Source organism: Hippocampus comes, unplaced genomic scaffold (genome assembly GCF_001891065.2).
Source record: "Hippocampus comes isolate QL1 unplaced genomic scaffold, H_comes_QL1_v1.1 scaffold46, whole genome shotgun sequence".
In the NCBI taxonomy this organism is placed as follows: Eukaryota; Metazoa; Chordata; class Actinopteri; order Syngnathiformes; family Syngnathidae; genus Hippocampus; species Hippocampus comes.
The window spans coordinates 496,135-523,820 of NW_017805780.1; the positions used below are offsets into that span (position 1 = coordinate 496,135).

At 46.2% G+C, this 27,686-nt stretch overlaps 5 protein-coding genes across 11 annotated transcripts in view; 1 reads left to right on the forward strand and 4 right to left on the reverse strand.

Moving 5' to 3' along the window:
• Nucleotides 1–4,598, forward strand: part of hao1 (hydroxyacid oxidase (glycolate oxidase) 1) — a 21,448-nt gene extending 16,850 nt beyond the window's left edge. The window contains exons 3-9 of one of the 3 annotated variants that reach the window (XM_019884844.1): nt 650–920; nt 1,072–1,244; nt 1,384–1,475; nt 2,242–2,400; nt 2,543–2,612; nt 2,830–2,898; nt 4,448–4,598. In XM_019884844.1, coding sequence (XP_019740403.1) covers nt 650–920; nt 1,072–1,244; nt 1,384–1,475; nt 2,242–2,400; nt 2,543–2,612; nt 2,830–2,897 — 833 coding nt within the window. In that variant the 3' untranslated portion in view covers nt 2,898; nt 4,448–4,598. The other 2 variants (XM_019884843.1, XM_019884845.1) reach the window with 2 other exon arrangements.
• On the reverse strand, nt 3,935–6,940 carry lin7b (lin-7 homolog B (C. elegans)). The gene is made up of 6 exons (XM_019884854.1): nt 6,666–6,940; nt 5,668–5,786; nt 5,466–5,537; nt 4,630–4,839; nt 4,377–4,540; nt 3,935–4,052 (listed from the first exon to the last, which is right to left on the reverse strand). Exons 1-6 carry the CDS (start codon nt 6,739–6,741, stop codon nt 4,031–4,033), a joined length of 663 nt encoding a protein of 220 aa, XP_019740413.1. The 5' UTR covers nt 6,742–6,940; the 3' UTR covers nt 3,935–4,030.
• A 460-nt stretch (nt 6,941–7,400) lies between these two features.
• Nucleotides 7,401–14,543, reverse strand: snrnp70 (small nuclear ribonucleoprotein 70 (U1)). Of its 2 annotated transcripts, none has more exons than XM_019884840.1 (10): nt 14,333–14,543; nt 13,857–14,010; nt 13,706–13,768; nt 13,301–13,355; nt 13,148–13,212; nt 12,975–13,037; nt 12,484–12,565; nt 8,831–8,932; nt 8,589–8,687; nt 7,401–8,510 (listed from the first exon to the last, which is right to left on the reverse strand). In XM_019884840.1, exons 2-10 carry the CDS (start codon nt 14,001–14,003, stop codon nt 7,780–7,782), a joined length of 1,407 nt encoding a protein of 468 aa, XP_019740399.1. In that variant the 5' UTR covers nt 14,004–14,010; nt 14,333–14,543; the 3' UTR covers nt 7,401–7,779. The 2 variants fall into 2 exon arrangements, with proteins under 2 accessions (XP_019740399.1, XP_019740400.1); XM_019884841.1 differs by having other exon boundaries at nt 7,401–8,503; nt 8,588–8,687; nt 14,333–14,542.
• Nucleotides 14,544–16,084: 1,541 nt separating this feature from the next.
• On the reverse strand, nt 16,085–23,282 carry scaf1 (SR-related CTD-associated factor 1). Of its 3 annotated transcripts, none has more exons than XM_019884817.1 (6): nt 23,087–23,282; nt 18,440–21,940; nt 17,975–18,057; nt 17,344–17,646; nt 16,964–17,092; nt 16,085–16,451 (listed from the first exon to the last, which is right to left on the reverse strand). In XM_019884817.1, the coding sequence occupies exons 2-6, from the start codon at nt 21,867–21,869 to the stop codon at nt 16,302–16,304; spliced, it is 4,095 nt and encodes a 1,364-aa protein (XP_019740376.1). In that variant the 5' UTR covers nt 21,870–21,940; nt 23,087–23,282; the 3' UTR covers nt 16,085–16,301. The 3 variants fall into 3 exon arrangements, with proteins under 3 accessions (XP_019740376.1, XP_019740375.1, XP_019740374.1); XM_019884816.1 differs by having other exon boundaries at nt 18,440–21,966; XM_019884815.1 differs by having other exon boundaries at nt 18,440–21,970.
• Nucleotides 23,283–23,929: 647 nt separating this feature from the next.
• abcc1 (ATP binding cassette subfamily C member 1 (ABCC1 blood group)) overlaps nt 23,930–27,686 on the reverse strand; it is a 15,755-nt gene continuing 11,998 nt past the window's right edge. For both annotated transcript variants that reach the window (XM_019884813.1, XM_019884812.1), the window contains exons 29-31: nt 26,791–26,957; nt 26,185–26,379; nt 23,930–25,764 (exon numbers count right to left, since the gene is read on the reverse strand). In XM_019884813.1, the coding sequence (XP_019740372.1) occupies nt 25,656–25,764; nt 26,185–26,379; nt 26,791–26,957 (471 nt within the window). In that variant the 3' untranslated portion in view covers nt 23,930–25,655. The remainder of the gene's footprint in view (nt 25,765–26,184; nt 26,380–26,790; nt 26,958–27,686) is intronic.

The following is a 27,686-nucleotide window of genomic DNA, read 5'->3' on the forward strand; positions in this document are numbered from 1 at the left end:
AAAAACGCCTTACTATACTATGTCGTTTTTTTCGTGCCAAAAACGGCATACTATACTATGTCGTTTTTTTCGTGCTAAAAACGCCTTACTATACTATGTCGTTTTTTTCGTGCCAAAAACGGCATACTGTACTATGTCGTTTTTTTCTTGCCAAAAACGCCTAACTATACTATGTCGTTTTTTTCGTGCCAAAAACGGCTTACTATACTTCGTCGTTTTTTTCGGCTAAAAACGCCTTACTATACTATGTCGTTTTTTTTTCGTCTAAAAACGCCTTACTATACATGGTTGTTTTTTCGTCTAAAAACGCCTTACTATACATGGTCGTTTTTTTCGGCTAAAAACGCCTTACTATACATGGTCATTTTATTTTGGCCAAAAACGCCTTACTATACATGGTCGTTTTTTTTCGGCCAAAAACGCCTTACTGCACATGGTCGTTTTTTTCGGCTTAAAATCGGCTAAAAACTCCTTACTACACTGGTCAGTTTTTTTGATGATCAGATCATCAGCAAGCTCTAACATTGAACCTTTTCATTTGAATCCGGTGTGTTGCAACAGGGAGATTTGGAAAACATGCAGGACAGTGGCCCTCCAGTTTGTCACCCTTGGTCTAAATAAATTCAACGGGACTCGTCTTTCTTCCTAGCCTGCCGAGCAGTGGGCACGGGGATGATGCTGAGCTCATGGGCCACCTCCACAATCGAGGAAGTGACGTCGGCAATGACGAGCTCGCCTGGCGTCGGCGGTGTGCTGTGGCTGCAGCTTTACATCTACAAGGACAGAGCGCTCACTCTCTCCCTGATTCGTCGAGCAGAGGAGGCGGGCTGCGAGGCCATCTTTGTTACCGTGGATACGCCATACTTGGGCCGGAGGCTTGAGGACATGCGCAACTGCTTTAAACTGCCCTCCCATCTCAGGTAGGACTTTTGAAACGCTTTGGTACTCACCAGGGAGGACAAAGATTGCAAGCGACACTAGAACAGCTTTGCGCAGATGAACACAGCGAGTGACACTTTGTTCCCCCCCCCCCCCCCCCCCCCCCCCCCCCGCCGTGCGTCTCTGTTGCAGATTGGCAAACTTCTCGACGGACTCCTTGGCTTTCTCGGAGGGAGACTACGGCAGTGACAGCGGCTTGGCTGTTTATGTCGGAAAAGCCATCGATCCTGCTCTGTGCTGGGATGACATTACCTGGCTCAAGAAAATCACACACCTACCTGTGATTGTGAAAGGAGTGCTAACTGGTATGCGTACACACAACATTGGCCGTTTTGTTTTGACCGGTGAGAAAGAATTGCTTTAAATTAAATAACCACGTTTTATAAAAAAAATATATATAATATATATATATATATAATATATTGTGTGTGTGTGTGTATTCAGGGGAGGATGCTGCCAGGGCCGTGGACTATGGCGTTGATGGCATCTTGGTGTCCAACCACGGAGCTCGACAGCTGGATGGGGTTCCTGCCACGGTGCGTTTCCGTGTGGTTTGCGTGCATTTACAGTATTTGGCATTTTCGACGCATCCACTTTGGACCAAGTCAGGGATTTTGATGGGCTGCCACAGCCACAAAAAGCAAAATGGCGTTGCGTTTCACACTCTACACTTGGCCAACTTTCAAATCTGAGCCATTTTCAAAAAGTCGACATGCAAAACATTGAATACGTTTGGTTGGAAATCTCCGACAAAACCATTTTACTGCAGAGGCTGCACTCACTCTGGGTTAAGTTGGTGATTTTGGTGGCCTTTCCAAATTGGCGTTGAGCTTCTCACCCATTTACCACCCTACACTTTGTCAGGTTTCGAATGAAATCTATTTTGAAATATTTAATTGGCAAAAACATCAAATGCATGCGTGCGATGAGATTGGCTGCTTGATTGTAGGTCCAAAAAGGTCGGGCACCGCTGCAGTCGATGGCAAGATAAAAAGCGATGTCCGCTATCTTGTGGTGAATGGGGATTATTACAAGGCCAGTCTGGGAATTGCGAAAATCTGTCGATGACTGACACGCACGGAAATACATTGGATTTTTTTTTTTTTTGGTAGTACTGTACTCCCAAATTCTTCTCCTAAAAAAAAAAAAAAAGCTATCACATGCATTTTAAAAGGAGGGTGTCCGCCCCCCCCCCCCCCCAACATTTACAATGCTTTTTTTTTCAACAAGCTTCAGTACCGGAAAGGCCAATTCCTTCCACTGATAGCTATGTTTCGTGCGTTTGTGTGTGTGTGTGTGTAGCTTGATGTGTTGGAGGAGGTTGTGGAGGCAACAAAAGGTCGCTGCGACGTCTATCTGGACGGTGGAGTGAGGCGAGGGACCGACGTCCTGAAGGCGCTCGCCTTGGGAGCGAAGGCCGTTTTCATCGGTCGGCCTGTGCTGTGGGGCCTCGCCTGCCAGGTGAGCCAAGTCAAAAGACCAACTTTTGCTTTGTATTCACATGTTGACCGGCCTGGGCACTTGACAGTGATGATGTACACATTAGCAAACTGCTGCACAAAACAAAATATGTTTAGAATTATGCAATATGTCTCGTGTTCAGGGGGAACAAGGGGTTCTTGCAGTTCTGCAACTTCTCAAAGATGAGCTGAAACTTGCTATGGCCTTGGCGGGTAATACATGCGCACGCGAGCACGCACACACTCAACTCAACTGTATTTCTCGAGCACTTTCAAACAGCCATCGCTGCATACAAAGTGCTGTACATGGAGCAATTTAACATATACAACAAACAGTAAAGCAAATCGGTCATAAAGACGGTAGAAAGCACATTACATACACACATGCGCAAATGTCGACTTGCGCAATGATTTGCATTTCTGTAAGCAGGTTGTCGCTCCCTATCAGAGGTAAGCAGATCCTTGGTCAGGAGAGTGGAGGTCACGTCAAGAATTTAAGGTGAATCACCACGGATCACATGGATGACCGCTTTCTTGCTTTTCCGAGTCGGATGAATTTGAAATCCGGTCAACTGTTGTTGAAGTGAAAAGAAACGCGATTTTCCTCCCGACGATGATCCCATCGATTGATACGACTTTCGGACAACAGTCCAGAGGAAAATGAAAATGTTGCCGTTTTTTTTTTCCCCCTCCAGATTGGTCTGTGGCAAATGCTGATCCTGCGAGGAAATGTTGTTTTGGGTGAAGTTGGAGCTGCATGAAAAAGTAACACGACGTATGGATGTAGACTGGCGCAATTATTCAACCTTCATTGTAAATTCTACTCGCAAAATGTCAATTACACACTTTCAAGAGAAGCCTCAGATTGGCTGACCGTGCCTCGGTTGTGTTACGCTAAAAACGTATTTCAAGTCGACATGAAAATCTTTTGAATTTGCCTTTTCTGTAGAAGTTTGTTTTCCAATTGCATGACAACCACGCCCAATTCTGATTGAAAGGTCGACAAAGAGGTTACGCATTACTATGTAATATCAATGTTTTTTTTAAATCAGTTAGCTGTATCTATCTATCTATCCCTCTGAAAGAAAACAAAATTGAGACTGCTTGACTGCCACCATTTATTTCATGAGTAACCCAAGGAAGGAAATAAATAACAACACAACATCTAAAAACCTAAAGTCACACACAGCAGCCACGAGGGTGGTCCTTTCTCCATTTGGACGTCGCTCACAGAAATGGTCTCGAAGGCTTCAGTGTCTTTTTGGACACACGCTTCCTGAAACCTCTTTAAGGGTACAGAGAACCGCATGCTGTATGGACGCAGCCATTCTGAATAGGAACGCTAAGATCTAGTCAAGCCACGTGACATGTACAAAGTACATTACATTTAGGTCGCTTGGACACCGGAGAAGGTTTCACATCAGGATTTGACGCTACAAGCTGGCGCTGTATTTCTCTACGGAAACGGGAAAAGGCGCAGCCAAAGGGCAGCGTTTGGTTTCCTTTCAGGTCGCGGGCATAAGTGGGCTACTTTGGTTTGCTACTCGTCGTCTTTAAATATTCATGCCTCCATCTGGGACACGCGAGTCAGGTCGGAGGGGCGCCGGCGTGGATGAAGACGTCGGCTCACCTTAGCCTCTGGACTCCAGAGAACTGCAAGGAGAGAGACACAATGAGGAATCGCGGCGAGCTCCCGTACAGCAGACACCCACTTTGTCCTGAATGCGTGGAACAGCCTCCTTTCTGTCACCCACGAGCCCTTCACCTCTGCGAGCCAGACGTGCAGTGGCCAGTTTCATACTCAAGACATTCATGCAGGGATCTGACTTCACTCATCATGGCTGAGAAGTCCAAACTAATTAAGACCCAAATAACAGCCTCTCTCTGCGAGTTGCACTCCATTCGGCCCAAACGGTTTTAAGACACGGTAAATGGACAATGGTGGCCATCCTTAAGATGCGCTGCGAGCGGTCTCACGTGTAGCTCGTGTGTTGTTGTCGCCTGCGGGCAGTCCTCATCTTCTCAAAGCGAGCTTCCATTTCCTCCAGGACCTTTGGGGTGTAGCGCACCACCAGCTTGACCGAGCCCTGGGCGGCCTTCAACAGCTCCACGGCCTTCTCGTGGTGTTCCCCCTCCACAGTCTGCAAATCCACAAAGTGGCTATTTAACTGTCATTAAATGGTGACATTCTTCACTTTCGCAAAGCGTTCGGTCCTTAGCTTGTTCTTACCACTCCATTGACAGACAGCAGCTGATCTCCTCTCTTCAGACCCCCCTGACGATCGGCCACCCCCGCGGGTATCACTCTGGAGATGTAGATGGGGGAGTTCTGCTCTTTGCCCCCCATGATATTGAAGCCCAGCCCCTCGTCGGTCTTGGGCAGCTCCACCACCCGTGGATGCGCGTGGCCCTCGCTGGCTGCAAACGCCGCCACTGTGGCCTACTCAGGATGACAAACATGTCTTTTGCAAAAGAAAAAAAATGTCCTCATATTGTCAACGATGTCTCAAATGAAGCTTCATTGTAAAAAAAAAAAAAAAAAAAAAAAAAATCATTCAGGGACGCAATTGTCCTGTACTGGATAGCAACGTTGAGAGGAGCGCAATTGCATAACCGTGGATAGTATAATAGCATGCGTGGCCACCCCACAACTGGGGTGTTGTGCAACCCCGATGAAAAATGTCCGACTACCCGCCTGCATGCAGAACCCCCCCAAAAAAAAAACCTAACAATCTGAGGTATTGAGGGCTTACGCCTTATACAAAGTGAAACGCAGTCTGCGACTTGCACTTAGCCCACTTGAAATACCTCATTCAGGGAAGCAATTGTCCTGTACTGGATAGCAACGTTGAGAGGAGCGCAATTGCATAACCGTGGATAGTATAATAGCATGCGTGGCCACCCCACAACTGGGGTGTTGTGCAACCCCGATGAAAAATGTCCGACTACCCGCCTGCATGCAGAACCCCCCCAAAAAAAAAACCTAACAATCTGAGGTATTGAGGGCTTACGCCTTATACAAAGTGAAACGCAGTCTGCGACTTGCACTTAGCCCACTTGAAATACCTTGGCTGTCGCTTGCGCTCGCACCTCCGGTCCTCCGACAATGTCTAGAGTGTCATACAGCTGCTCGTACACCTAACAGACAAAGGGAGACAGACACTCAATCTAAAAGTTGCACTGCAAATTAGGCACGTGCCAGAAGTTTTTGCAACGACATGCGCATTGTTCTGCTCAAAGGAATGGTAGCTTTTCTGCAGTTTCCTACCTCTCTAATGGCGGCACAAAACTTGCTCTGCAGCACTCTCTGAAGGGCCTGCAATTTGGGAGGAGGCAATTCCCCCCGGCGTTGCAGCCGGTCCAGCAGCTCAATCACCCGACACACATCTAACAGAGACGCGCACACAAACACACACTCACACTTGCATACAAAGCCAATGACTTTCCTTACAGCCAAAGATGTCGCGCGTGATCGATCGGTGGCTCCGGCTTAACTGGTAATGAGTACTGGAGTACTGTACCGCCCGGTGCAGCAAAATGACTCTTTAACTCCGGCAAACTCAAACTAATTGTAAATTAGGACTTGGAAAACTAAATAGTTTCTATTCTATTCACATTTAAATGTAAAATTTGTTGCTATTGCGTATCATCGACAAAGGGCGCGTTCTTTTTTTTCCGTGACTTTTTCCTTCAGGCTTAATTGAAGTGTCCAAAAACGTAGATGCAGATGTGAGTGTCAAAGGTTGATTGTCTAAGTAGACTCCAATTCTGGTTGTTTTAACGTGCTCGAGAAATACAGTCGAGTTGAACAATATGTAATACAGTGATCAAAAGTCACAGCTACGTCTATTGACAACATTGAGACAGTGACACAATAGCATCCTGTCCAGTCCACTTGACCACACGCAGCAGTCACTTGGGCTGACGTCACAGCCGTGAGGAACGTTTTACTGTTCACAAAGAGCACCACCACGCAGCCTCGGTTTCACCGCACCCTGTCCACGTTCCCCAGTGACGTCACCGGCACAGCCGAGTTCTTTAATTGTGATATGCACACTTGTTCCACGCATGTCCTAATCACAGCATGCGGCACGTCGTTTTTCGATGACCAATAAATACTGCATATTAATTCGTGATTCATTATAACCACGGTCGCTTTGTGACACGGTGGAAGATTTGTGTAGATTAAAACGAAAGTCAAGATGCGGACAAAATCAATGAATCCATATCGACAATTCATGATTGTATAAGGCGGCGATACTGTACCTCTTTCTAAGCAGAGAGGTTCCGCCATGGCCGCCATGTCTGCCTCCTTGGCTGGATGGTAGTAAGAGGACATCATCGCGCGCTTGCCTCCGTCGGTCAGGCGCTCCCTTCTTCAAAGCATTTACTGCTCCATCGTTCGGAAGTCGTCAAGACGGCGACCCGGAGACCGAGGACAAAGCGGCGCGAGGACGAGACGCGCTTTACGAGCGGGGAAATCGATCACGGCGGAGTGACGACGCGACCGGGGGCGCGTGCGTGCGTACGTAACGACGTAAAGCGACATACGATTACGCTGGAATTAAAGTGGCAACAGACTCAACGACCTTTACCTTTAAAACCGGATTTGAAAGACTGCTGAAAATATGCGAATGCGTAAGCGTCCGAATTTGTACTGTATTTACCTTTGGATATCCTTTTTTTTTCTTTCCGCAATGCCATTCAGTGGGCCTCGATACATGGATTTTCGCTCTCCCCGTGAACAGCGGGTGTTGTCCACATCAAGGCAAAGCCACTAATAACGCTGCACCCAATATTGTGTCTTCTTCAACCAGAATTCCAGGCGGGCGCATCTTGAAAGCCATTTGGATTCATGTACCGTAAGTTACAGTAGCATTCACATAAGGTGAAAAGAACAAATCGCAACATGAACTTTGGAGTACATTATAAACAAAGGCTATTATTTCAAAAGCTGCAATTAATAACGGAACCCTGGTACAAAAGCCAAGGACACCAAAATATAATTAAAAAAATTTAATTGAATTTTAAACCATACAATTGTGAAACGTCACACAATTACCTTCAAATCTCACACTAAAAGTATCTGCTACCGACTGACTTTGAATCCAATTCTTAGTAAAGCAGGAAATGAAATGTGACAGCTTCAAAGGTGAAAAAAAAATCTTGAATTGTTGAAAAATTGATTGAGTGGCACAAATAAATTGGGCAAATCCACAGTGAAACACCATGTGGAACAAACGGTCTCATTTCTTGTGAGGAAGGCGAGATATGGTCTATGTATGGTAACTTTTCCATACAATTAATTTAGGGTGTCACGGTACAGTAGAATATGAAAACGTTTTTTTTTCTTTTTCTTTTTTAAATGAGTGGGTCTAAGTTAGTACTCATCTCCAGTTGTTTCCTCCATCTTATAGCCATTCTCACCAGCAGCATATTCATCAGGCACAGACTGCTGGTCCATCATTCCATCCTGACTGTACTCCTCCATGTTGGGCGCTTCTTCGCCCTCCTCATTGGGCATTTCGTCTTGCGGGCCCACGTCTTCCCGTAAGGAGCCGTGGCGCTCCTCCCTACGCTCAGCCCTCTCTCGGTCGCCCCGCTCCCTCTTGTGATCCCTGTCCCTGTCTCGATCGCTCCTACGCCTGTCTCTGTCCCTGTGGCTGCGTCTGCGGTCCCGATCCTTTTCTCTGTCCCGGTCCCTTCGCTCCTCCGTACCCTCACCTGCTTCTCCGTCAGCTTCTTCCGCTGCACGCTCGCCGCCGTCTGGGGCCCCGTCTCCCTGGCTGATCTCCTCCCCTTCGGGCCCCTTAGCTCTCTCGCGCTCACGCTTGCGATCCCGACTTCTGCTCCTCCTCTTCCTGTCACGATCCCGACTCCTTTCTCTACTCCTGCTGTCTCCTCCGGCCGGTGCTATGCGATCGCGCTCTCTGTCTCGACGCCGGCCGCTACCGGTGACATCCTCCCCTGGTGCCGGCTGCCTGTCTCTTTCCCTTTCGCGCTCACGGGAACGGGTGCGGCGGCGGCGTTCGCGGGACCGAGACCTCCGACGCTCTCTCTCCTTGTCACGACTACGCTCCCTACGCTCTCCACGATCGCGGTCACTATAAAGTAATCCAGACAAAGAAAAATCAGTGACACACATGCTTAAAATGTGTATGGCGTGCTCAAAATAAAACCGAGCTCACCCTCCCAGGGGGCGATCATCATAGCGAGATGCATCATCTCTTCCTGAGTGCTTGATGTTGACATCTGCACCACCTCTTCTGGTTCCTCCTAACCCCCCACCTGAGTGAAACAAATGCACATGCGGGGTTTTTCCTGCGTTCAAAGTTGCGTGTCGGCCGCCGCCCACCCAGACAGACTGATATCGCTCAACTTCCCAACATCATTACAATTGCTCAGCAAAGCTTCAAAAAATACTTGCTGACCCAGTCTACGAGGGTGCCATCCTTTGACAGTGCGTCCTCGTTCAACATCCACCAGCACTCTCCTGCCATCAATCTTCTTGCCATCCGCGTGCTTGTAGGCGGCTGGAGAAGAGGAGCGGGGAGGAAAAAAAAAAAGCACAGGTGGTAAGAGTCCGATGCGTCACTGTGACAAGGAAACAAAACGGTGCTTTAGCATACTGACCAGGAGCAGGTGAAGCCGAGAGGGCTGCTCTCTGGATAAAAGCCCAAGGATAATGGGAGTAGACTTCCTTCCACCCGATGAATGTTCAACGTTTTTGTTTTTTTTTTTAAATAGTTCTTTCACCGTGACCAGCAGTGGGGTTACTACAGCCAACCTCTTAAGTCCTTACAAACGGGCTTATGCTCTACATAGCTCAGTGCCAAGTGTTGTGGCAAGAGTTAGTGTAAATACGTAAGCAACTGTTAACCCACTTAAGCTCTCTCTTGCTTTGTTGTGTCATTCACTTGGCTTGCCAAGCTTGCTGGGGTCATTTCGATTGTGGTTACATATTACATTGCGTTTATCACCTCTCACCCCATCTTGCTACTGATGCAAACTTGAGTAAATGCTCAACAACTATAAAATTAGCACGCACGCACGCGCACACACACACGTTAGGTTATTACCTTGTCAACCTAAAGGACTTATTAAGAAAATAAAATTTGCCCCATTCCCGAATGGTGGGGAGAGAGCTGTATGGACTGTCAATTCGCTAAAATGAACTTGAGGAAACAAATTAATTTTCGGGCCCCCACGTTCGCTAGTGGGCTACTAGCTTTGCATTAGCAAACGTAGCATGAGCTGAAATGCTCCGTATTCTTCCCATTAGTTCAAGTCACTTCGTAAATACTGTACACCACTTTGTGACTGTGTGTGCCACGTCCAGCCTCTTGTCAGGAGTAGGAGGGCACCGTCGCTCCTATTAGTCAATGCCGAAGAACCAATCGCAGGACGACGCAAGACATGTCACGCTATGCGGCAAGACAAACGAAAATTGCGACATGCCAGACTTTCGTCGGCGCCGAGGATGTCACGTGCTACGACGCGTCAATCCCTTCTCAAAATCAGCTACGGGACTCTATGCTTGTCTCAAAATCGGGCTAGATTGGCGTAGTCTGACGTCGGCTTAAAACAAAGGTCTACCAGGATGGCGCAGGTTTCCACATGTATAGTTTGGGAATGACGGTATTTTCGGCAACGCGAGCCTTTTGTGGTGGTTTCCATGCGACGTGAACCGTGACCTGCTTACCATTGTTCTATGCAAGAGCAGCACACAGAAGAAACACCAACAACATGGCATTCTCATTCACAACGCATCTCACAGCTCAACCCGCGATGCCACACAAACGTTTGTTGATCCGTCTTGCACAAGTGAAGAACTTTGACATTGGGATGCCGCTTCCCGTCTGCTACACTGGTCTGGGATGAGGGACGACGGCGCTACCGTCTTGGATGTTGAAGAACAAAGACTTACCACAACCTCTTCACTTTTACCATTTAGACAAGACAGAATCTCACATCATCCTTGGAACAGTCTCATAAGCTCATTCAGAGGGCCTTACCACAACCCCTCATCAACACCAGAATTCACTTGGGTCACAACATCAGTCTGGGGCCTTACCAGAACCCCACCACTTCCTCTCTACACAAAGGATGCCATCTAAATGCCATCCCACTGACAGGGCCTTACCAAACCCCCAACAGTACTCCAAAAACTGATCTGAGAGCAAAATAAAAAAAAATGGAGAGAAAAAAAAAAACACTGTCAAAAAGACAGAAGCGTCCTTTACGTTACTGCAGCCAATTAATGGAGGCCAGTAATGCCACGCTACTAACACTAACCTCTTAGGTATAAGATTGTCTAAACTTTATTCCAATGGGGCGCAGGGAGAAAAAAAAAAGTGCCACCCGATGAGGTTTAACTCATTACTGTAATTCAGAACACCGTGTGGCTAAAACTGAATGGTTGTGGAAATGTAGTGAAGAACTAATTTGGAAATGGTCCCCGTGTCAGAATGACCAAAAAGCACATCTGCCTTTTCCATTAAAGCCATCTTAGCCTCAATAGCCCTAGCTCAATAGATTGGATCACAAACTCAAATACTGGAACGTTGACAGCACTCGCTGCCCTAATCGCCAGCTCACAATACATTTCTTCAGTGAATTCATTCACATCGTTGAATAAAATTTGAATCTATCAGGACCTGGATATGGACTTAACAGTACAAATCCCCCCCCAGAACAATCTTTTTGAAGTCTCGTGAATAAATATAATGTCAATGCCACGCCGAAACAAGCGAGTCACCATCCAACCTGCGTGAAAACGGGTACGACATTTACCCTCACGGCAACGAGCTGATCTTCATAATGGCTGTTTCCTTCGCTTTCCGTGCAAAGGCTGCACACCATCCAAGAAGTGGTGTCGTTACTTTGCCACAAGCTTTGAGAGTCGTGCAATGGGAGGTCGGTTTTCTCTCCGCGTCGCCATCGTCTAGAGACCGAGCTCTGAGCGGCAACGCAAGGTGGCTTTAACAAAAAGGGCAGAGTCATCGGGTACCGCTAAATGCGCTGGTGTTCAGGGGTGCGTTCAATGGTCAAAGTTGTAAAGAAAAACTACTTGCTGGGAAGCTCCCGGGGCTTGCCAGTAAAAATGCTTTTCCCATTGAACGTCGCTCCTCTTCCCTGTATCGGAGATGGAGGGTGGAAAGAAATCTTACCCATCATACAAACCCATTATACCAACCATACACTGAGCAGTGGTAGTAGGGTGTAGATGTATCATAACCATCATCATCTGCCAGCCAGCTCTGGCCAATAGCCATCACAGATTGGCGGCTGCAGTGGCAATGAGAATAACACACAGTTAATATGATGCTTAGCCCCGCCTCCCCACTCACTTTATCCCTTACTTGGCTACATTGCTGTGATCAGCAACTCTGGTCCGGCAGAGCTAATGCCACCTGACTTGTCTAATCAGACAGTTGTGCATTGTGGCAGAAAGAAACTCAATTCAAATACTTCAATATGGTGACATGTACATTCAATTACCTCACCTTGACCAGGGTTGAAGACCACAAAAACAAAAAAAACACTGCCCACTCTTGTGTTGGGGTGCCACAAAACCAACAGGTATTTCAAAGAGATAACCCATTCGATGAGTGACTAGTCTAACCTTGTGCTTACCAATTGAGTCCAACCAGCAGAGTTGCTCTTCCACAGAGCTACTTCACCTAACAGTTAAAAGACAATGTGCCCTTTGAGAGGCAAAGAGGTTCAGGTTCACAGATGACTCACACCTCTACCTCTTGGTCCACCCACCTTTCCCCCACTTCTCAACCAAACCATCAGTCAACCGATGATACGCAACAAACACAGACACACAAACGTCACACAACCACGAGACGGGTTTTCACCATGCAAAATGTGGAACGTAATGCGCGAGAACTTCTGATTCTTCCAAAATTTGCTATTCGGATGGGACCGATCCTGATTCGAGCTGTTAGAAGATGCCCCCCCCCCCTATCCCCACAAATGTATGAGAAGCTGGTGCCAATGGAAGAACCTCACTGACTGTCGCTTGATGAATATGCGAAAATGCTTTTTATGCTCTCAGTCCTGTATTTGTACTCACAGTGCATGTCGCGCTCATGCTCGTACTCAATGAAGGCGTATCCGCGAGGCTTCCCTGTCCTCTTGTTGTACACGATGTAAATCTGCAAGCGACGGGAAAGTATCATCAGTGGTGGGCTGCTCATGAGATGCCTGCTTATACACTGACTAAATGCAATCAACACAACGCTGCATGTGCTGAGATCTGATGAAAATGAAAGTTACATTGCGCGAATCACAAAGTCCAACTCGATATCAATTTAAAAAAATCTTCATGTATACTTCATCAAGTTGGTCCACGATATGCTCCTGTGCGTGCTTCAAAACAAACCCAAGATGCGTCCATTTTTCTCTATGGGGTTACAGCAGCTAGGCCTGTTCTATACATTTTCCAAATGAATTTCAAGGTGACTCGGTGTCAAGTCACACCTCAGTTAAAAGCTCCAATTTAGGTTTTTGCCATACATACATCTGAGTGTGTCGAGACAAGTCAACAACAGTCGATAAACTTACCCGCTTAATGGGACCATAGACCTCAAACTCACGGCGAAGCTTGGACTCTGTGGTATCGTAGTTCTAGGACAAAGAAAATAATGATTGTTATTAACAGGTGAGAGGAAAAGCTCCCACGGGAGAAATCCCAGTGCAGATGTAAAAACACTTGGCCGTAATTTTGACACACTCACCACTCTTGCAACAAACAATGTCTTAAAGGCATCCCCTTGTGCATTTGGGTCATTATGGGGGTCCCCTAAAACAATACAAACAGGAAGGTTTGCTAAAGCCCACAAAGCACAATTAGCTCAAATGGCTTGTCGTTGATCAATGAAGACACTTACAAAGTTTCAGCTCCGTCTCCACCACCGTTTGTCTCCTTTCAATTTTCTCTCGCCTCTACAAATTGAACAATTTGCATAAAATGGGTAAGTGACGGTGATATCAGGGAATTCTGTTGCAATGGCAACACACACACACACACACACACAGAGGCAAAAACTAATAATTGTCTTTGGCCCCGAGCAAGACACTTATTTGCTGGAAAACTGCAGCTCTCCGTTTCTAAGTATCACGTGAACAGCTGTAAGGCACTTCAAATGAAGATCATCCCAATTTACAAAGGAGGAACGGCTCGCCTGATTGAGACAACATCCATTTAAATCAAACACTGACACCGCCCTATGCATTATTTACGATATCAAAATGGTCAAAGTCATCTTGCAATGGTTCCTAGTTCCCAAACCCACCTTTCTCTCCAACCTCTCTTCACGAGTCTCAGCCCTTGTGGGTGGCGGGGCATCTCTCGGATCCTAAACACAAAAGACAACAAATTATATGTATTTTCCTTCCATGCTACATTGTGAAGGACCAATGTGTCATACGTGATAAGCTTTCAACCTCAAAGTGCCTGATGAACGGGGCGATGCCACAGTAAGGTTGGTTGTGGTGTTTCTCATGCGGCAACTTCTCCAGTTGAGGCAGAAAAGGGATTGGGTCCCGCGGGGCAAAGAGGGCCAGAAGGTTCGGAGGCAAAAATTGCGTCATTTTTCACCTAAAGAGATCAATTATAAGTTTAACCTATGGTGAACAAAACCCCAACAACCAGTAAATGTCAGGTCAAGGATGAGCACAAAGGCAAACGTATTTGTTAGCTTCGCGGGCTAACTAGCATGTCCCTCACGGCCGACTTGTAAGAATAGGCCCGACTCAAATCGGTTTCTTGCTTTTGCAAATCGCCTTTCCTCTAAAAGACTACAAAACATAATAAATAAACCCACTAGGTGTAACGGCTCTTTTGTTTCGCTCGCTCAACACTCGACTTACTAGTGGTAACCACCGAGGTAGCTATGCTAACAAGACACATGGACTCTTACCTTCCTTCACTCACCCAACGACCAAAGATAAATTACACCATCGAATTTAAACGGACGCGGAAGACACATAAATGCCTTGGTACGTTCGGTTGGTATGGCTTTCGTGTATGAACGTTAACAAAACAAAATGTTGCCGAGCGGACCAACACGCAATGCGACAACTCGTACAATCAATGCGTATCGTATAACTTCAGTAAAATTAAAATGGCGGGATGCCGTATAAGAGCCACAGTCGTCGTAAAATTACGCTGCATTCAGGGACCTGGGAAAGTCGGATTTCTGCCACTCGTCTCGTCCCGGTTCAGACGTCAAAGCGTTCCGGGCGAATGTAAACAACAAAGATGGCTGATTCTATAAATTGTCATTCTGGTTCATCACAATACAAGACATTCTGACCTCCAGAAAACCGTCAATCATGAATATAAATATATTCTAAGAATTACGTACATTACACCGAAGACAACGGCATACCCTCACGCAGTCAGCAGGAATCGCGTTCTATCACTAAGTTATTTCGAATATCTAAATTAAATGTAGAAATATTCAGGTCCTTTAAAAAAACGGTATCTCAAATCGGAGCCGACAGTTTTAAGGGGCGTTTTATTCAGTGCACTATTCTTCCCAACACGGGTATTACGCAGGTAATTAAGGGGGAACTATTTTGTGTGCAGATCCTTTTTTTTTTACGTTGCGCCAAAACAAGTCATCAAAGTGAGTAATGTACACAAATGAGTTTAAAAAAAACCTGCTTTTGTACACAAGTACATTTCAGTCTCGATATTTGCTTTCACCGGTCTTTTTTACATAAGTATTTGTACTTCCACTTAAGTACAGTGCAAGTACGTTTATCAGCCCTGGGAAGAAGCAAGTCTCCTATTGATTTCTCCTAGAAAGGGGAAATTCATTTCCCTCAATGAAATAAAACCATTACCTTTATATTTTAGATCTAACATGGTGAAGCAATAGTTTTATTTCCAAGAACATTTTACTTACACGTCTTGACCTGCATGCTTCCTTCAAAAATAAAACCATTACCTTTATATTTTAGATCTAATGTGGTGAAGCAATAGTTTTAGTTCCAAGAAAATTTACTTACACGTCTTGACCTGCATGCTTCCTTCAAAATACATTTATTTTCCATGGATGTAAACAATTCATTCGTTTATCTTTTAAAAAGTCAGTCTGTCCCATTCTTGACGGTGGTAACGTTTGAAAAAGAAAACATTAAAAAGTGGCAACCATAATATATACATTAGCTTTTTCATAAGCAGTATTGATTCAGCCACATTCTCCATCTCTGTTACTCATTCCTACAAGTCAAGCAAAGCACTGAGCTGAGTGTCAACTGTATGTGAACTACAGTGCCATGAATAATTACTGCAGACCAACCCGCTGGCCCCTAAGCTTGCGAACTACCGCATTTGCAAAGAGACAGGTGGCTGTCGGGGAAAAACGAAATAATTACTGTAGACCAACCCGCTGGCCCCTAAGCTTGCGAACTATTTGCAAAGAGACAGGTGGCTGTCGGGGAAAAACGAGAGGAGTATGTTTCTGGGAATGAATTATGAGTATTTAGGAGTGTATTATATCCTAGATATGAGACAGATTTAAAAAAAGGTATTCCTGCTGTTTGTACAATCACTGCAGGAATGAATTATGAGTATTTAGGAGCGTATTACATCCTAGATATGAGACAGATTAAAAAAAAAGGTATTCCTGCTGTTTGTACAATCACTGCGTAGTATAAATTGGTTGCATTTTCAAGGTTTTGGGGATTTTATTGGGATACATGGGATCCATTGCATCTCCTATACATGACCTGTTCTCTAAAGACCTATTTTTTTTGTCTGACATATTTACAGTGAAATCACACGGATAAGCTGCATAAAATGGAGAAGACCAAACAATAGAAACATTAACACAAATTAGTGGGTGTCCAAAACAACCAAAGGCAGAGTAGGATAACATTTTAAAAAGCGCCGCTCTGCTCCCTTTCATCCCTCTCCTCTTCATCCATTTTGCGTCCATGTTTTCGGAAGTACTTGTAACGCTGGACGTACAGCTTCACAAGGTTGCTGACCTTGACCGGGTTGATTTCACCAGTGCGGCTGTGGCAGATCTGAAACAATGACAAAAGCTTGATTTTAAGCCTAACTCACTTCAAAGACTTGACTTCTTAGTTGGCACATGCGAGTTCACGGTGAGCATCAGGTCAAACTTTGTTTCATATCGGTCAGTTTAGTCACAACTTCAAACTGAGAAGTGCAATGAGGAATCGATTTTCAAATACCTTTTTCATTTACATTAGTCCAAGTGCTCAGAATTTCAGCAGTGAGTATTGTTTTATTCTTGTAGTCCTCTATGAAAGCCGACTGATTATTTTGGATTTGAATCAAAACCAACCATTTCCCTTTACTTTCGAGAACAGTGAACGACTTTTTTTGCACATTAATAATATTACTGGAACTGTTTTTTTTTTTTCACCTTAATGATACTACTACAATCCATCCATCCATGTTTGCGACGCAGACATCATGCGTTTGTCTAAGCCTCGTAGGTCAGGACAGTTGTGTAAATTGAAGACCCCCTGTAACGACGAGTCACAAGAGGCGTGTTCGATGTGCGGCCGACCTTGTGAACAGCTTTTCGGAGGATATCTTTGTAGTCATCCTTGTTGATGTCTTTGCGCTGATAGTAAGGTTTGATAGCAAGCTTCACCTCCTCCACGGCCCGCTCCTGGGTGTGGAGCTTCTTCAGGTACTGTGCATTTCATCAAACAGAGGACATATATCAAGATAAGAAACTACAAAAAATAATGGCGTTGCAAATATAATTCCAAGGGATGAGTAGGATTAGAAAACATTTCGTTCCCCTTGTGAGTCAGAGACCAAGCATATCTATAAATCTATTTCCTGTGTTTTGTACTGGAAATGGGATGTTATCAGCAGTCCATAATAGTCAAGTAAGTATCTTACATCAACACAACAACTGCAAATGAACTTTAACTTCACCTTCTCAGGGTCTTTACTTTCACTGTCCCAAAAAGTGTCTCCGGAGCTCCCTGTAAATCCGGGCAGCCCGACCGGCATGACAGGCGGGGGTGTCTGTGCACAGCCGCCACCAAGGGTGGGGTGCAGGTGGGAGGGCGGAGTTTTGGTGCAACCGACTAATGGCAGAGAGCTTTGGAGGATGAACTGCGCCGGGCTCAATGCAGGCGGTGGGGGTAGAGTGGGAGGGGGAGGAGGGATCTGGGAGGAGGTCAAGGAGGCAGCTGACGGAGCCTGAGACTGACTCTGATTTGCCTGTGAGAGGATCTGCATTCAATACAAGAGAACATTGCTGGGAAAATCACATTTCCACAAAACCCCATTTGAATCGGAAAATCAGATTTGATTGAAAAGAAGAATCAAAGCAAATCGTTACGCCCGCAAATAGTGTCTATCAAGAGATGTGTCAAATCGTCTTTTGATACTGACTTTGAGCTTAAGTGAACAGAAGTGAACGTCTGATTATCGTGACTGGAGTTTGAGTCAACTTAGCGCTTCGACATTCTTCAAGGTTCTCGTTTGTTTTGTCTATGGAATGACGTCATTGAAAAGACTGGAGCGTCACAGTCAAAAGACGACGGACGGGTCCTCTCACCTGGCTGGTCGCTTGGATGAACTCTTGTGCTTTTGCTCTGCTGGCAATGTTCGCTTCCTCCATTTTGAAGAGAAGGGCGGTTACTAGGAGGACAGATAAGTGGAAGGATTTATGGTTACAAGCTGTGAGGAACTGTTCACCGCAGAGCCATTAAATGCATTTTCTGTCGGCGGCAGACATTGACAAAAAAAAAAAATAGGTTCCACACGAGAACGCAAAAATTTATTGTTGGTTCTGTTTGTACTGCAAGGGTGCTCGCTATCATATAGGAAACAAGCATAAAAAGAAACCAACAAATCTGACGATGACATTGTCACAAGGTTTTTGATTTGATAACAAACATGAGCAACAGCAATGTGTCGTGTGGCTAAGCTGTGCTTTGCTGGATACATCCCAATCAAACTCAGGTGTGACCGTTTCCTCCAAAACCTGGCCAACATCTGTCAACTGATTGAGCAAACTCACATGCAAGAACCCCTCCGGTTGTGCAGTCCACCCCTGTCTGCAGACTCCACGGGAGGACGGGAGCTGCCGGAGGAGGGGGTGGAGGAGGCTTGCTGGCGGATGACGAGGACACCGAGGAGGAAGAGGGGTCTGACGAGGACAAAGGCAGAGAAAGGGAACCGAGAACGCCTGCCCCCGATGATGAAGGGGAAGGAGGTGAGGGCACAGATTTGGGCGCATTGTCTGAAGGGGGCTGCACGGCGGTGGGTGTAGACCCCTGGGGCAGGGATGGGCTGGGTGGACTGGATGGCGGCAGTGTGGGGCTGGTCTGAGTCGGGCAGTCGTCAGCTAGGAAAGAAGGCTCCGGAGTCTTGCAGCTGCTGTCCACGGTCTGAGAGTCCGGCGAAGACTCCCTGACGTCGCGCAAGGGAGCCGGAAGAGGTGGGGGTGTACGCGGTGGTGAGGAGGAAGGCGGGGGCACACTCGTAAAGGACGACGAGGAAGAGGCGGACGACGAACAAGGGGCGGGGCCTGCTTGGCCAGAGTGCGGACTGACGGCCTTGCTTCCATCACCGGCGGCGGAGAGAACCTCTGGCGGGGCTCCGCTCCAGCCTTCAGGTGCCACTTTTGTTTGGCTCCCGTCTCCAGCGTCCAGACCCGATGCGCCATCTTTTGCCCGAACTTTCTTGGCTAAGCGACGGCGGCGCTTGGTTGCCAATGTTGATGAAGGGGAGGGGGTAGAGGAGGAAGTGGATGTGATCGACCCGGCCTTTGTTTTCTTTGATTTCACTCCCCCGGTGCTGTTTAAAGAGGGTGGCGGTGCTGCGAGGCTGTTTCGCTTGCCCATACTGGCCAGCTCTTTATTGCGCACGCCTACCGAAAGAGGCTCGGTGCAAGGCTTCAGAAACGGTGACCTGCTCTCGTTGTCCCTACAGAAGACGACAGCAATTGAACCCCCCACCACAGACCCTCCGGAACCTCCCCCAGTAGCTCCAGGACCAAGGAGGTCCATACCCAGCTTACCAGAGCCAATTGACGTCCCAGTGGTGCTACTCACACCCTCGCGCACCAAAACAGACACTTTGGACTGAAGTTTGGCTTTCCGACTGCTGCTCTCTTTCTTCGATTTGCCGGAGCGACCCAAATCCTTTTTGCCGTCTTTGTCCCATGCTTTGTCTTTCCCTACTTTCCTGGTTCTCTTGGCTAAAGGAAGGCCAGCTGGGACGGGGGCAGAATCCGACGTGACGGACAGAGACGAGAGGCATTTGCTTTTGGTTTTATTGGACGAGGAGGAGGAGGAGGACGACGACTGAGCCAATTTCTTTGACGTGTGACCTTTCTTTTTGGGGTGATGCCGCTCAGTCTTTGGAGTTGGTTTCGATTTGGGGCTGGGGACAGGCGGGTCCGGGGGCAGAGCCGCTGGAGGCGTGTCTTCCAAGGACGGGTAGTCCGAGTCCAAAGCCTCACCGTCTAAAGACAACACGTCTATCTCTAATTTATCGGAATAGCGGTCTGACTCATATCTGCGATACCGTGGAGGCGACGGCGACTGCGATCGGCTACGACAAGTTCCCCGGTCCATCTCCTCTCCACCCGAGTGCCATCTTCTCTTCTTCTTCCTCTTGTGGGGCGTGTCCTGCACAATCCGACACGGAGAGGCTTGAGTGAGTATCGGAGAGCCAGGGACCGTGGTGGTGGTTGTGGTGGTGGTGACGGTAATGGTTCGCTTGATGGCGAAGAGGTCGGAACCATTCAGGTCCTGAATAGACGGGGGGACGACGGGACGTCCTTCCCGGCGACGGTCCCGCTCATGCTCCCGGGCTCTTTCGCCCTCTCTTTTCTCCCCACTTCTTCTCGGCCTCTTTGAAACGTCTCGCTCTCTGCTGCTTGAATGGAAGAGGCCCTTCCGTTTCCTCTCATCCTTTCTCGAGCTAGAGCGTCTCTCTCTTTCATCTCTTCTCTGGCTGAAGGTGCGGCTTCGTTCGCTCTCTCTATACCTGTCTCGTTCCATTTTTCTGCTTCTGTCTCCGTCTCGACCTCTGTCCCGGTCCCTTTCTTTGTCTCTTTCCCTCTCTCGATGGCGTTCCGCAGTAGGGCTCGGGTAGGAGTGTCTCCTGTGGCCGTCCCGTCTTGAAGAGTTGTGTGATTGAGAAGCCTCCGGGCTACTGTGATGCGTTTTCTTTCTCTTCTGACTACTACTCCTGCTGCCTCTCCTACTTTTGCCGTCTTTATCAGTCTTGTCCCCTGGCTTCTTTTCTCTGCTCCTTTCTCCATCTCCCTCCTTGTCCTTCCTTTTTTTCTTTCGCTTCTCATCCTTCTCCCTCGCCTTTGTATCCTTGCTTCTCTGCCTGCTCTGATCCTTGGGCGCTTTGGAGGACTTGCGGTTTGCGTTTCCTTTCTCGGCAGCGGGTGCAAGAGGGGAAGAAGGCATCAAGTCAACAGGAGGAGGAGGAGGGAGAGGTGGTGGGAGCTCAGAAGTGAGAGGGGATGAACCGGGAAAGGCAAGATACCTTTCCTTCCTCTTGCTGACCAGTTTCCTTCTCAGATCCTCCACTCCCACCCGAGGCTCATCGTCCGTCTCCCTGTCTACATCCCAGTTGCTGTCCGCACATACAGATACAAATCCATCCCCATCCAGCACACGGAGAATGCGCTCTGGTTTTGGATCAAAAAAGGTGACCTTGGGAGAGTCCAGGAGGAGATTTTCTGCGGCTGTTCTCTTGGTACCAACATCTCTCTCAATAGCGACCACTATCTCCCCCTCCTCAATCTCAGAATGGTCAGAGTCAGCCCGCTCTCTCTTAACTCGAGCTTTGGTCGTGCTGTAGTCAACTCGCCGTCTATGAGAGAGCTGGGGAGCCAACGGAGGGCTCGGTGGGTCACTGAATACGTCAGTGGAATCTGGGGGCTCCTCTTCTTTCTTCTCAATTTCTCTCTGCGCACTCGTTAGCTTTTCTGTTAAGTTGCCGTCTTCGTCATCATCATCTGATGCTGGAGAACCAGTGGGCTCAAAAGGATCATACTTCTCACCTTCATCTTCCTCAGTCTTTCCATCTTTTTCCCCCTCTGTAGGATGGAAAGGATCGTATATCTCCTTTTTCCTACCTACTTCTTGATATTCAACACCTGACTGTGACAAACTGCGAGGGAAGGATTCTGCAAAGGTGGCTTTGGCTGTGGAGAGGGATGACTTTGTTCGGGAGGCAGATGTGGAAGACACCCTCAGCAGTTCTGACTCATGAGTCTGACCTTTAACGTGGTTCGGAAAAAATGACGAGTTGGCACGGGGAGAGGATGATGTAGATGAGGGTGAAGACTGATCAGATGATGGAGATGACCGAGACAAAGAGGGTGAGCGACGAGGTGGGCTTCTGGCAATCTCTCTTTGGCCGGTGGGTGAGCAGGAGGTGGCAAGCCTCCTTCTGAGGCCCGATGCTGATGCCAGGTCCATGGTTCAGGACAGTTGGTTGTATAAAGGTTGCTCTGGTGGACCCAGGGATTGGAAGCCAAAGGAAAGGTTGCCAAATGATTGGAACCCACAAACAAACCTGACTGAGAGGAGAGAGAGAAAGAAAGATGCAGTCTTGGATTTAAAATTGTACAAATAAATTGACATTTGATCAAACTAGTGGACATCATGCTCAAGTTAAGAGTGAAAACGTAGATTTGCACAGTATTAAGTATGGGATGGGCATTTAACTACATTTCTGATTAACTATGGCTCCCGACTGTACGATAACAATAATGATGTTAGTCATTTCACTATTTTTAGAAGACGCAACATGCACAACAAAAATGTTGCCCGGCGGAGGTGCCAGAGTGGAAGTCTTGGTTCATGTAGCACATTTTCTCATGTGTGTTGTGTTGCACGACTAGTACTTTGGTAGTTGCAGTGAAGCAGTGCAATCCAATTTTCCTAAATTGTTTCAAGCTCAGTCAGGCAAAGAATGCTAGCGGTTTTGTTGTTAACTGTGTTGAAAAATGGTGTGATCGTTTTAGATCGAAGAGAAATAAATCTTATCCAACACCAGCCTATTTGTACTAGTACCTCTCCGGTCAGTGCTGCTTTCCCTCGTTAACATTTGCAATCTACAAAATCAGTGCATAGAGTATTGTGAGAAAAACGTCACTACGGCACTGTTACCTGATGACATGAACAAAGCATCCATCGGTCAGGGTATCATATTTGTCCTTCATGTCATGTCCTATTGGTCATATAGGCACAATAATAAGAGCAAGAGCACTACCGAAGCAGTTCCGAACAACAAATAAGGCAATATATTCATATCAAGATGTTTTCTTTGTTTTGTTTTTTTAACAAAAGTCTCAGTTTCCGATGTCGAACACATTACAACCGCGCTTTTGCCATTATGTTGACGAGAAAAGATAAAAGGGCTCCGTTTGAATTGAAAAATGAGATAGCTGGGGTTCCTTTCCCACTGTTGGCACCTTAGTATTGTTCGTTACGGCTTCCAAAAGTGGTGGAATATGGTCAGGGAAGTTTGGGCGTTACTTTCAGTCAGTCTTTATCACGAAAACGACATAACGCGTTTTGAAAAGTCATGCCTTTGGAACTTAAGAGCACAACCGGGTAGCCATCTAGCTAAGACAAATTAGCCGAGGCTAGCTAGCAAAAGGCAGCAACTGTGGGTTGTGTGTGCAAATTACCTGAAATCCTGTTACGTCCAGTTCAGTGTTCCAGCGTGCGCACTGCGCATACCGGAATCTCTTTATATCACATGAGATTCGACGGTGAAAATCAACAAAGACTGCTTTTTATGCGGTTTTATGAACGCAACAGCAGCTCCGTTCCATCAATCTCCGCCATTTTCCACTCCCTCAAGCCGCATGACAGAGCATTATGGGAAACGTAGTTTCGGATACGCTTGATCCTCACAAGGGTCGCCGGGCGTGCTGGAGCCTATCCCAGCCTTCTGCGGGCATTAGGCGGGGGACACCCTGAACCGGTTGCCAGCCCATAGCAGGACACACAGAGACGAACAACCATCCGTGCTCACAATCACACCTAGGGACAATTTGGAGTGTTCAATCAGCCTGTCATGCATTATTTTTGGAATGTGGGAGGAAACCGGAGTACCTGGAGAAAACCCACACAGGCCCGGGGAGAACATGTAAATTCCACCCAGGAAGGCCGGAGCCAGGATCGAACCCACGACCTCTGGGTCACCGGGCCGCCCTGCAAAATTCATGTTTACACTGATACGGAAAAATGAGAAAGAAACATTGTGTGTATGAAGTGTATTTATTTAAAACCGATAAGATACAAACAAATGCGGGGTAAAACACAATTCGCATTGATAAATATGTAACAAAACAAATGTTCTTTAATCTCCACAGGTTTTACAATTACGAGAAAGAAAACAACCAATGGTCAGTAAAAAGAACCTTCATTTTGACTAGTGACAAATACAAAAATTCATACGCTACAAGGACACGCTGATGTTCACTGTGTCATTTTCATTCCAGGTTGTATGATGCATTTTGTCACAATAGAAGACGCTTTGCCCAACCTTGGCTCACAGACACTTAAACAAACGCCCCAACAAGTTTTGGTGAATCAGCAAAGGTGCGTTTTGGCTATTGTAGATAAGACTTTTACACACGCGCTTATGAAAAAAAAAAAAAAAAAAAAAAAAAAAGTGTATACGGCTCTATTCTGTGAGGAACTCGGAACTCACCTAGTCCGAGCATTAGGCAGACGCTTAGCCTTACTGTTTTGTTCTGTACGAAACTGAAAGCACACATAATGCCATATCGAACACAATTTTTAAAAAAAATGTGAAAAACATACAATGCATTTCACATCATCAACATTGGCGTCTGCTGGTGTTATTTGTACTGAACGTCATAGCGACACGTAGATAGATGTTTTGTCAAAACTTTTTTTCCCCTCTTTTATACACACATGAAAAAAATGTTTTCAATGTACACAAGACTGCTCCTAACAGACAAGTATGATTTTCATAATAGTTTTTTTTTTTTTGTGGAAGTAAACTCAGTAGTTTACCAACAAATAAAGTGGTTGCGGTACCTTCGCTAAAAATTTGCACCTGAGGGAAAAAGAAATGTGCAGATGCAATCAAAACATGTCAACCTAAAATTCAAACCCTATGAATCAGTCAGACGCTCCTCGGAGTTTCCATTTTGTCAAAGAATCAAATGACTGACCAAAAGGACCTCAGCTCCACAAGAGCATAAAATAAACTACCGGTACTTAAATTTTTTAGCTCTTAACATTCATTTAAAGCTGCTGAAAAGAGAAGAAAAACAAAAAACAAAAACAAATAAATAATGCAGCATGTAAAGTGACAGGAAATTGGAATCTGTTCGACAGATCCCTTCAACTTGTGCGTTTAAAGTTCAACATTATTACCCAACACTCTCTGAAGTCCGTTAACAACATTACAAGTCAACAATCAGCGGATGGTTCGAAGCACTCAGCTGCCGCACCCAACATGCCGCCGGTCTAAAACGCAAAACACTACCCTGTCCACCCAGGCAAAATAACATTCAAAAGAGCAAATCATTTGTCGTCACAAATATCAGCCTTGGCAGGTTCCAAAATTGGAAAAAGGTTTTATGAGTGGATTTGTTTTTTTTTTTTTTAAATCCAATCCCAAAATCGATGATCAGCCAAATCTTCGGTGAGACCAATTCACGTTTGCTCCAGGTAAACGTACTCTGATGTAATAATGCAGGAAAAAACGACAGTTAACAACTCAACAGCTCCTATCTCTCAAATCACCCCACATTTCAATCCTGGATTCAAACCTTTGGTATTTGAGAAAGCTGACCCTGACAAGGCTCACCCCAAGTCCATGGAGCAATGTGCGATGATGAGATTGCCCCCTATTTCTTTCCAAACCACAGGTACACGGATGTCAAAATAAAGGCTGCACAAGTGTGCCCAACCCCCGCCCTGCTTTGACTTGGAACAGCAGGAGCCCCTAAAGTGATGGCATAAACAACGAGAAGCATATTTGTTGGCAAAAGGCGAGTTCTTCAATTACCGGTAAGTTGGAAGTTGGGTCGGCAGGTGAAGGACAAGCCCATCGTTTTTTTTTTTGTTTGTTTTTTTCCTAAACCAACGTCTTTCCACGACTCATCAAGCACGGGAATTGAACAAGTGCCGTGCCGCCTCTGGCCACTCCTTCAAAGACAGCAGGAAGCAAGGGGAGCCCGGCAAAGTGCTTCGGAGGACCACTGTGAAAAAGCTTCAGGCCAGCCCAGAATCCTTGGCCATTTTATAGAAGGATCCCTTTTGAGCCAGGAGATTGGCTGGGGAATCAAATTCTACCATTTCTCCTCTCTCCAAAACCAGCACCCTAAATGAAAGAGAACGCCAGTTTAATTCTCAGCACACGGAATCACGGGAGCCCAGTTCAGAACTTGTTTTGCTTTTGTCTTCTCAAGAGAGTAACTTGAGACTCACGAGGGCATCTATCGAAAGTAACACGAAGTTAGGGGACTCGTATTCAAAGCGGTAGGACCCTAAAAGAGGGATTTCGTTGAAGGGCCGCCTACAGAAAAGGGGAAGGATGAAAGGGGCATATTGTTCAACTTTTTGAAACACGCCGTTTTTAGCGTCACTTTTTTTTTTACGTTTTGGCATTAAATGAGTTCAATTCAGATGGAACACAATTGAGGGAAGCATGTTGGCTCAACGACCGCGAGAGTCTCCCACTTGGCACCCTTGGCAACCTGTAGTGTCACACAAATTTAAAGGTAAAGGTGGGAAATGATACCTTGTGTAATCCATGATGGTGTTCAGGCGATGAGCGATGGTAAGGACCGTACAGTCCTCAAACTGAGAGCGGATGGTGGTCTGAATGAGGTTGTCGGTCTCCATGTCCACAGCGGCTGTGGCTTCGTCTAAAACAAGGATCTTGGTCTTTCTCAACAAGGCTCTGGCCAGGCATAGTAGTTGGCGCTGGCCCACGCTACAGGGGGAAAAATAAATAAAAGAAAAGGGTGAGGTTTTTTTTTTTTTTTTTTTTTTTTTTTAAAACATGCTGCAGTTGTCATCTTAAAAAGATATATTTGACATCATGGATTCATAAAGACTGCGGAACCAAAGCAGGAAACGATGTAGTTCAAGTTGGACACGATTTTTCTCACCTTTTCCCAGAAACCCAAACTACCTCAACTCAACTCAAGTGTATTTCTCGAGTACTTTCAAACAACCACCGCTGTAAACAAAGTGCTGTACATGCCAGGATGTGACGAAGGCACGAATTACAGTTTCAAAGTGCTGGACACGAGCAAAATACATTGTTCCTCAGTTGTTTCACAACTACCATTTCATAAGAATCTAAGTGTGCAATGACAAGAAATGGAAACGTGGTTCCTACCTGAGGTTCTCTCCCCCTTCACTACATTCATGGTTGAGCTTGTCTGGCAGGCCGGACACAAAGTTCTTGAGATGAGAGAACTCCAAAGACCTCCATATGTCCTCATCAGAGTAGCTTTCAAATGGATCTAAATTCATCCTCAGAGTGCCTGAAAACAACACTGGATCCTGAGGGGACGCAAAGAGGTACAGTGAATCGTGGATCACCCAAAAAAACAGCAGCTGTGATGACTCAAATGAGGAAAATGAGAGAGAGAGAGAGAGAGAGAGAGAGAGAGAGAGAGAGAGAGAGAGAGAGAGAGAGATCAAGCAGGGCTTGAAAAGCAAGGACAAACCTCTTGTCGTATTGAAATCTTTCTAATGAGAGAATTTTTAGTTCTCAGAGATGAAAGTCCTCCGGATTTTCCCGGAATTCCGGGTTTTTCAAATTTTTATGAAAATTTCTCCGGAGAATTGAGGAAAATTTGCATAATCCGGATATTTGTTGACAACATTGAACGAAGACGCGTTTGAGTTCGTTGTATTGCTTTCACGAGCGTAGCCATATTGAGGCACTAACACGAGTAACAGTAAAGAGATTTTTGTTTGTGTAATAACGACAGAAGGCATAATGGCGTTTGACTAATGGTTTAGTAGAACGAATGGCAACTCGCAACAACAGTAGCAAGCGTCATTTTGCCTCTTGGGTTATACCATCTCAACTAGAACGTGGGGGATAGTCCCCAAACAATTTTCGTCTCTTTATAAACACACCTGCTAAACCCCAGTGGAACGAATAAAAGACGGCGTCAACAAGACAGTTGTCGTAAAATATATATTTCACCAAAAAGGCAAAAACACAGATTGGCAGAAAATCGTGTCCGTCCGACTTAGTGTCGTCTCGGCTAACTTAGCTTA

What these genes read in the sequence shown, in the direction of transcription:
- lin7b (XM_019884854.1), bottom strand. Translation starts at nt 6,741, where the DNA reads ATGATGTCCTCTTACTACCATCCAGCCAAGGAGGCAGACATGGCGGCC. An exon ending in TTTGTGCCGCCATTAGAGAG is followed by an intron (nt 5,538 to 5,667) that starts GTAGGAAACTGC and finishes TTTGTCTGTTAG; the next exon opens with GTGTACGAGCAGCTGTATGA. An exon ending in CAACAACACACGAGCTACAC is followed by an intron (nt 4,053 to 4,376) that starts GTGAGACCGCTC and finishes CTCTCCTTGCAG; the next exon opens with TTCTCTGGAGTCCAGAGGCT.
- snrnp70 (XM_019884840.1), bottom strand. Translation starts at nt 14,003, where the DNA reads ATGACGCAATTTTTGCCTCCGAACCTTCTGGCCCTCTTTGCCCCGCGG. An exon ending in TCTATGGTCCCATTAAGCGG is followed by an intron (nt 12,566 to 12,974) that starts GTAAGTTTATCG and finishes CGTCGCTTGCAG; the next exon opens with ATTTACATCGTGTACAACAA. An exon ending in TGATGATCGCCCCCTGGGAG is followed by an intron (nt 8,511 to 8,588) that starts GGTGAGCTCGGT and finishes TGTCTGGATTAC; the next exon opens with TTTATAGTGACCGCGATCGT.
- scaf1 (XM_019884817.1), bottom strand. Translation starts at nt 21,869, where the DNA reads ATGGACCTGGCATCAGCATCGGGCCTCAGAAGGAGGCTTGCCACCTCC. An exon ending in AAAGTAAAGACCCTGAGAAG is followed by an intron (nt 17,093 to 17,343) that starts GTGAAGTTAAAG and finishes TGAAATGCACAG; the next exon opens with TACCTGAAGAAGCTCCACAC. An exon ending in TCCGAAAAGCTGTTCACAAG is followed by an intron (nt 16,452 to 16,963) that starts GTCGGCCGCACA and finishes TCATTGTTTCAG; the next exon opens with ATCTGCCACAGCCGCACTGG.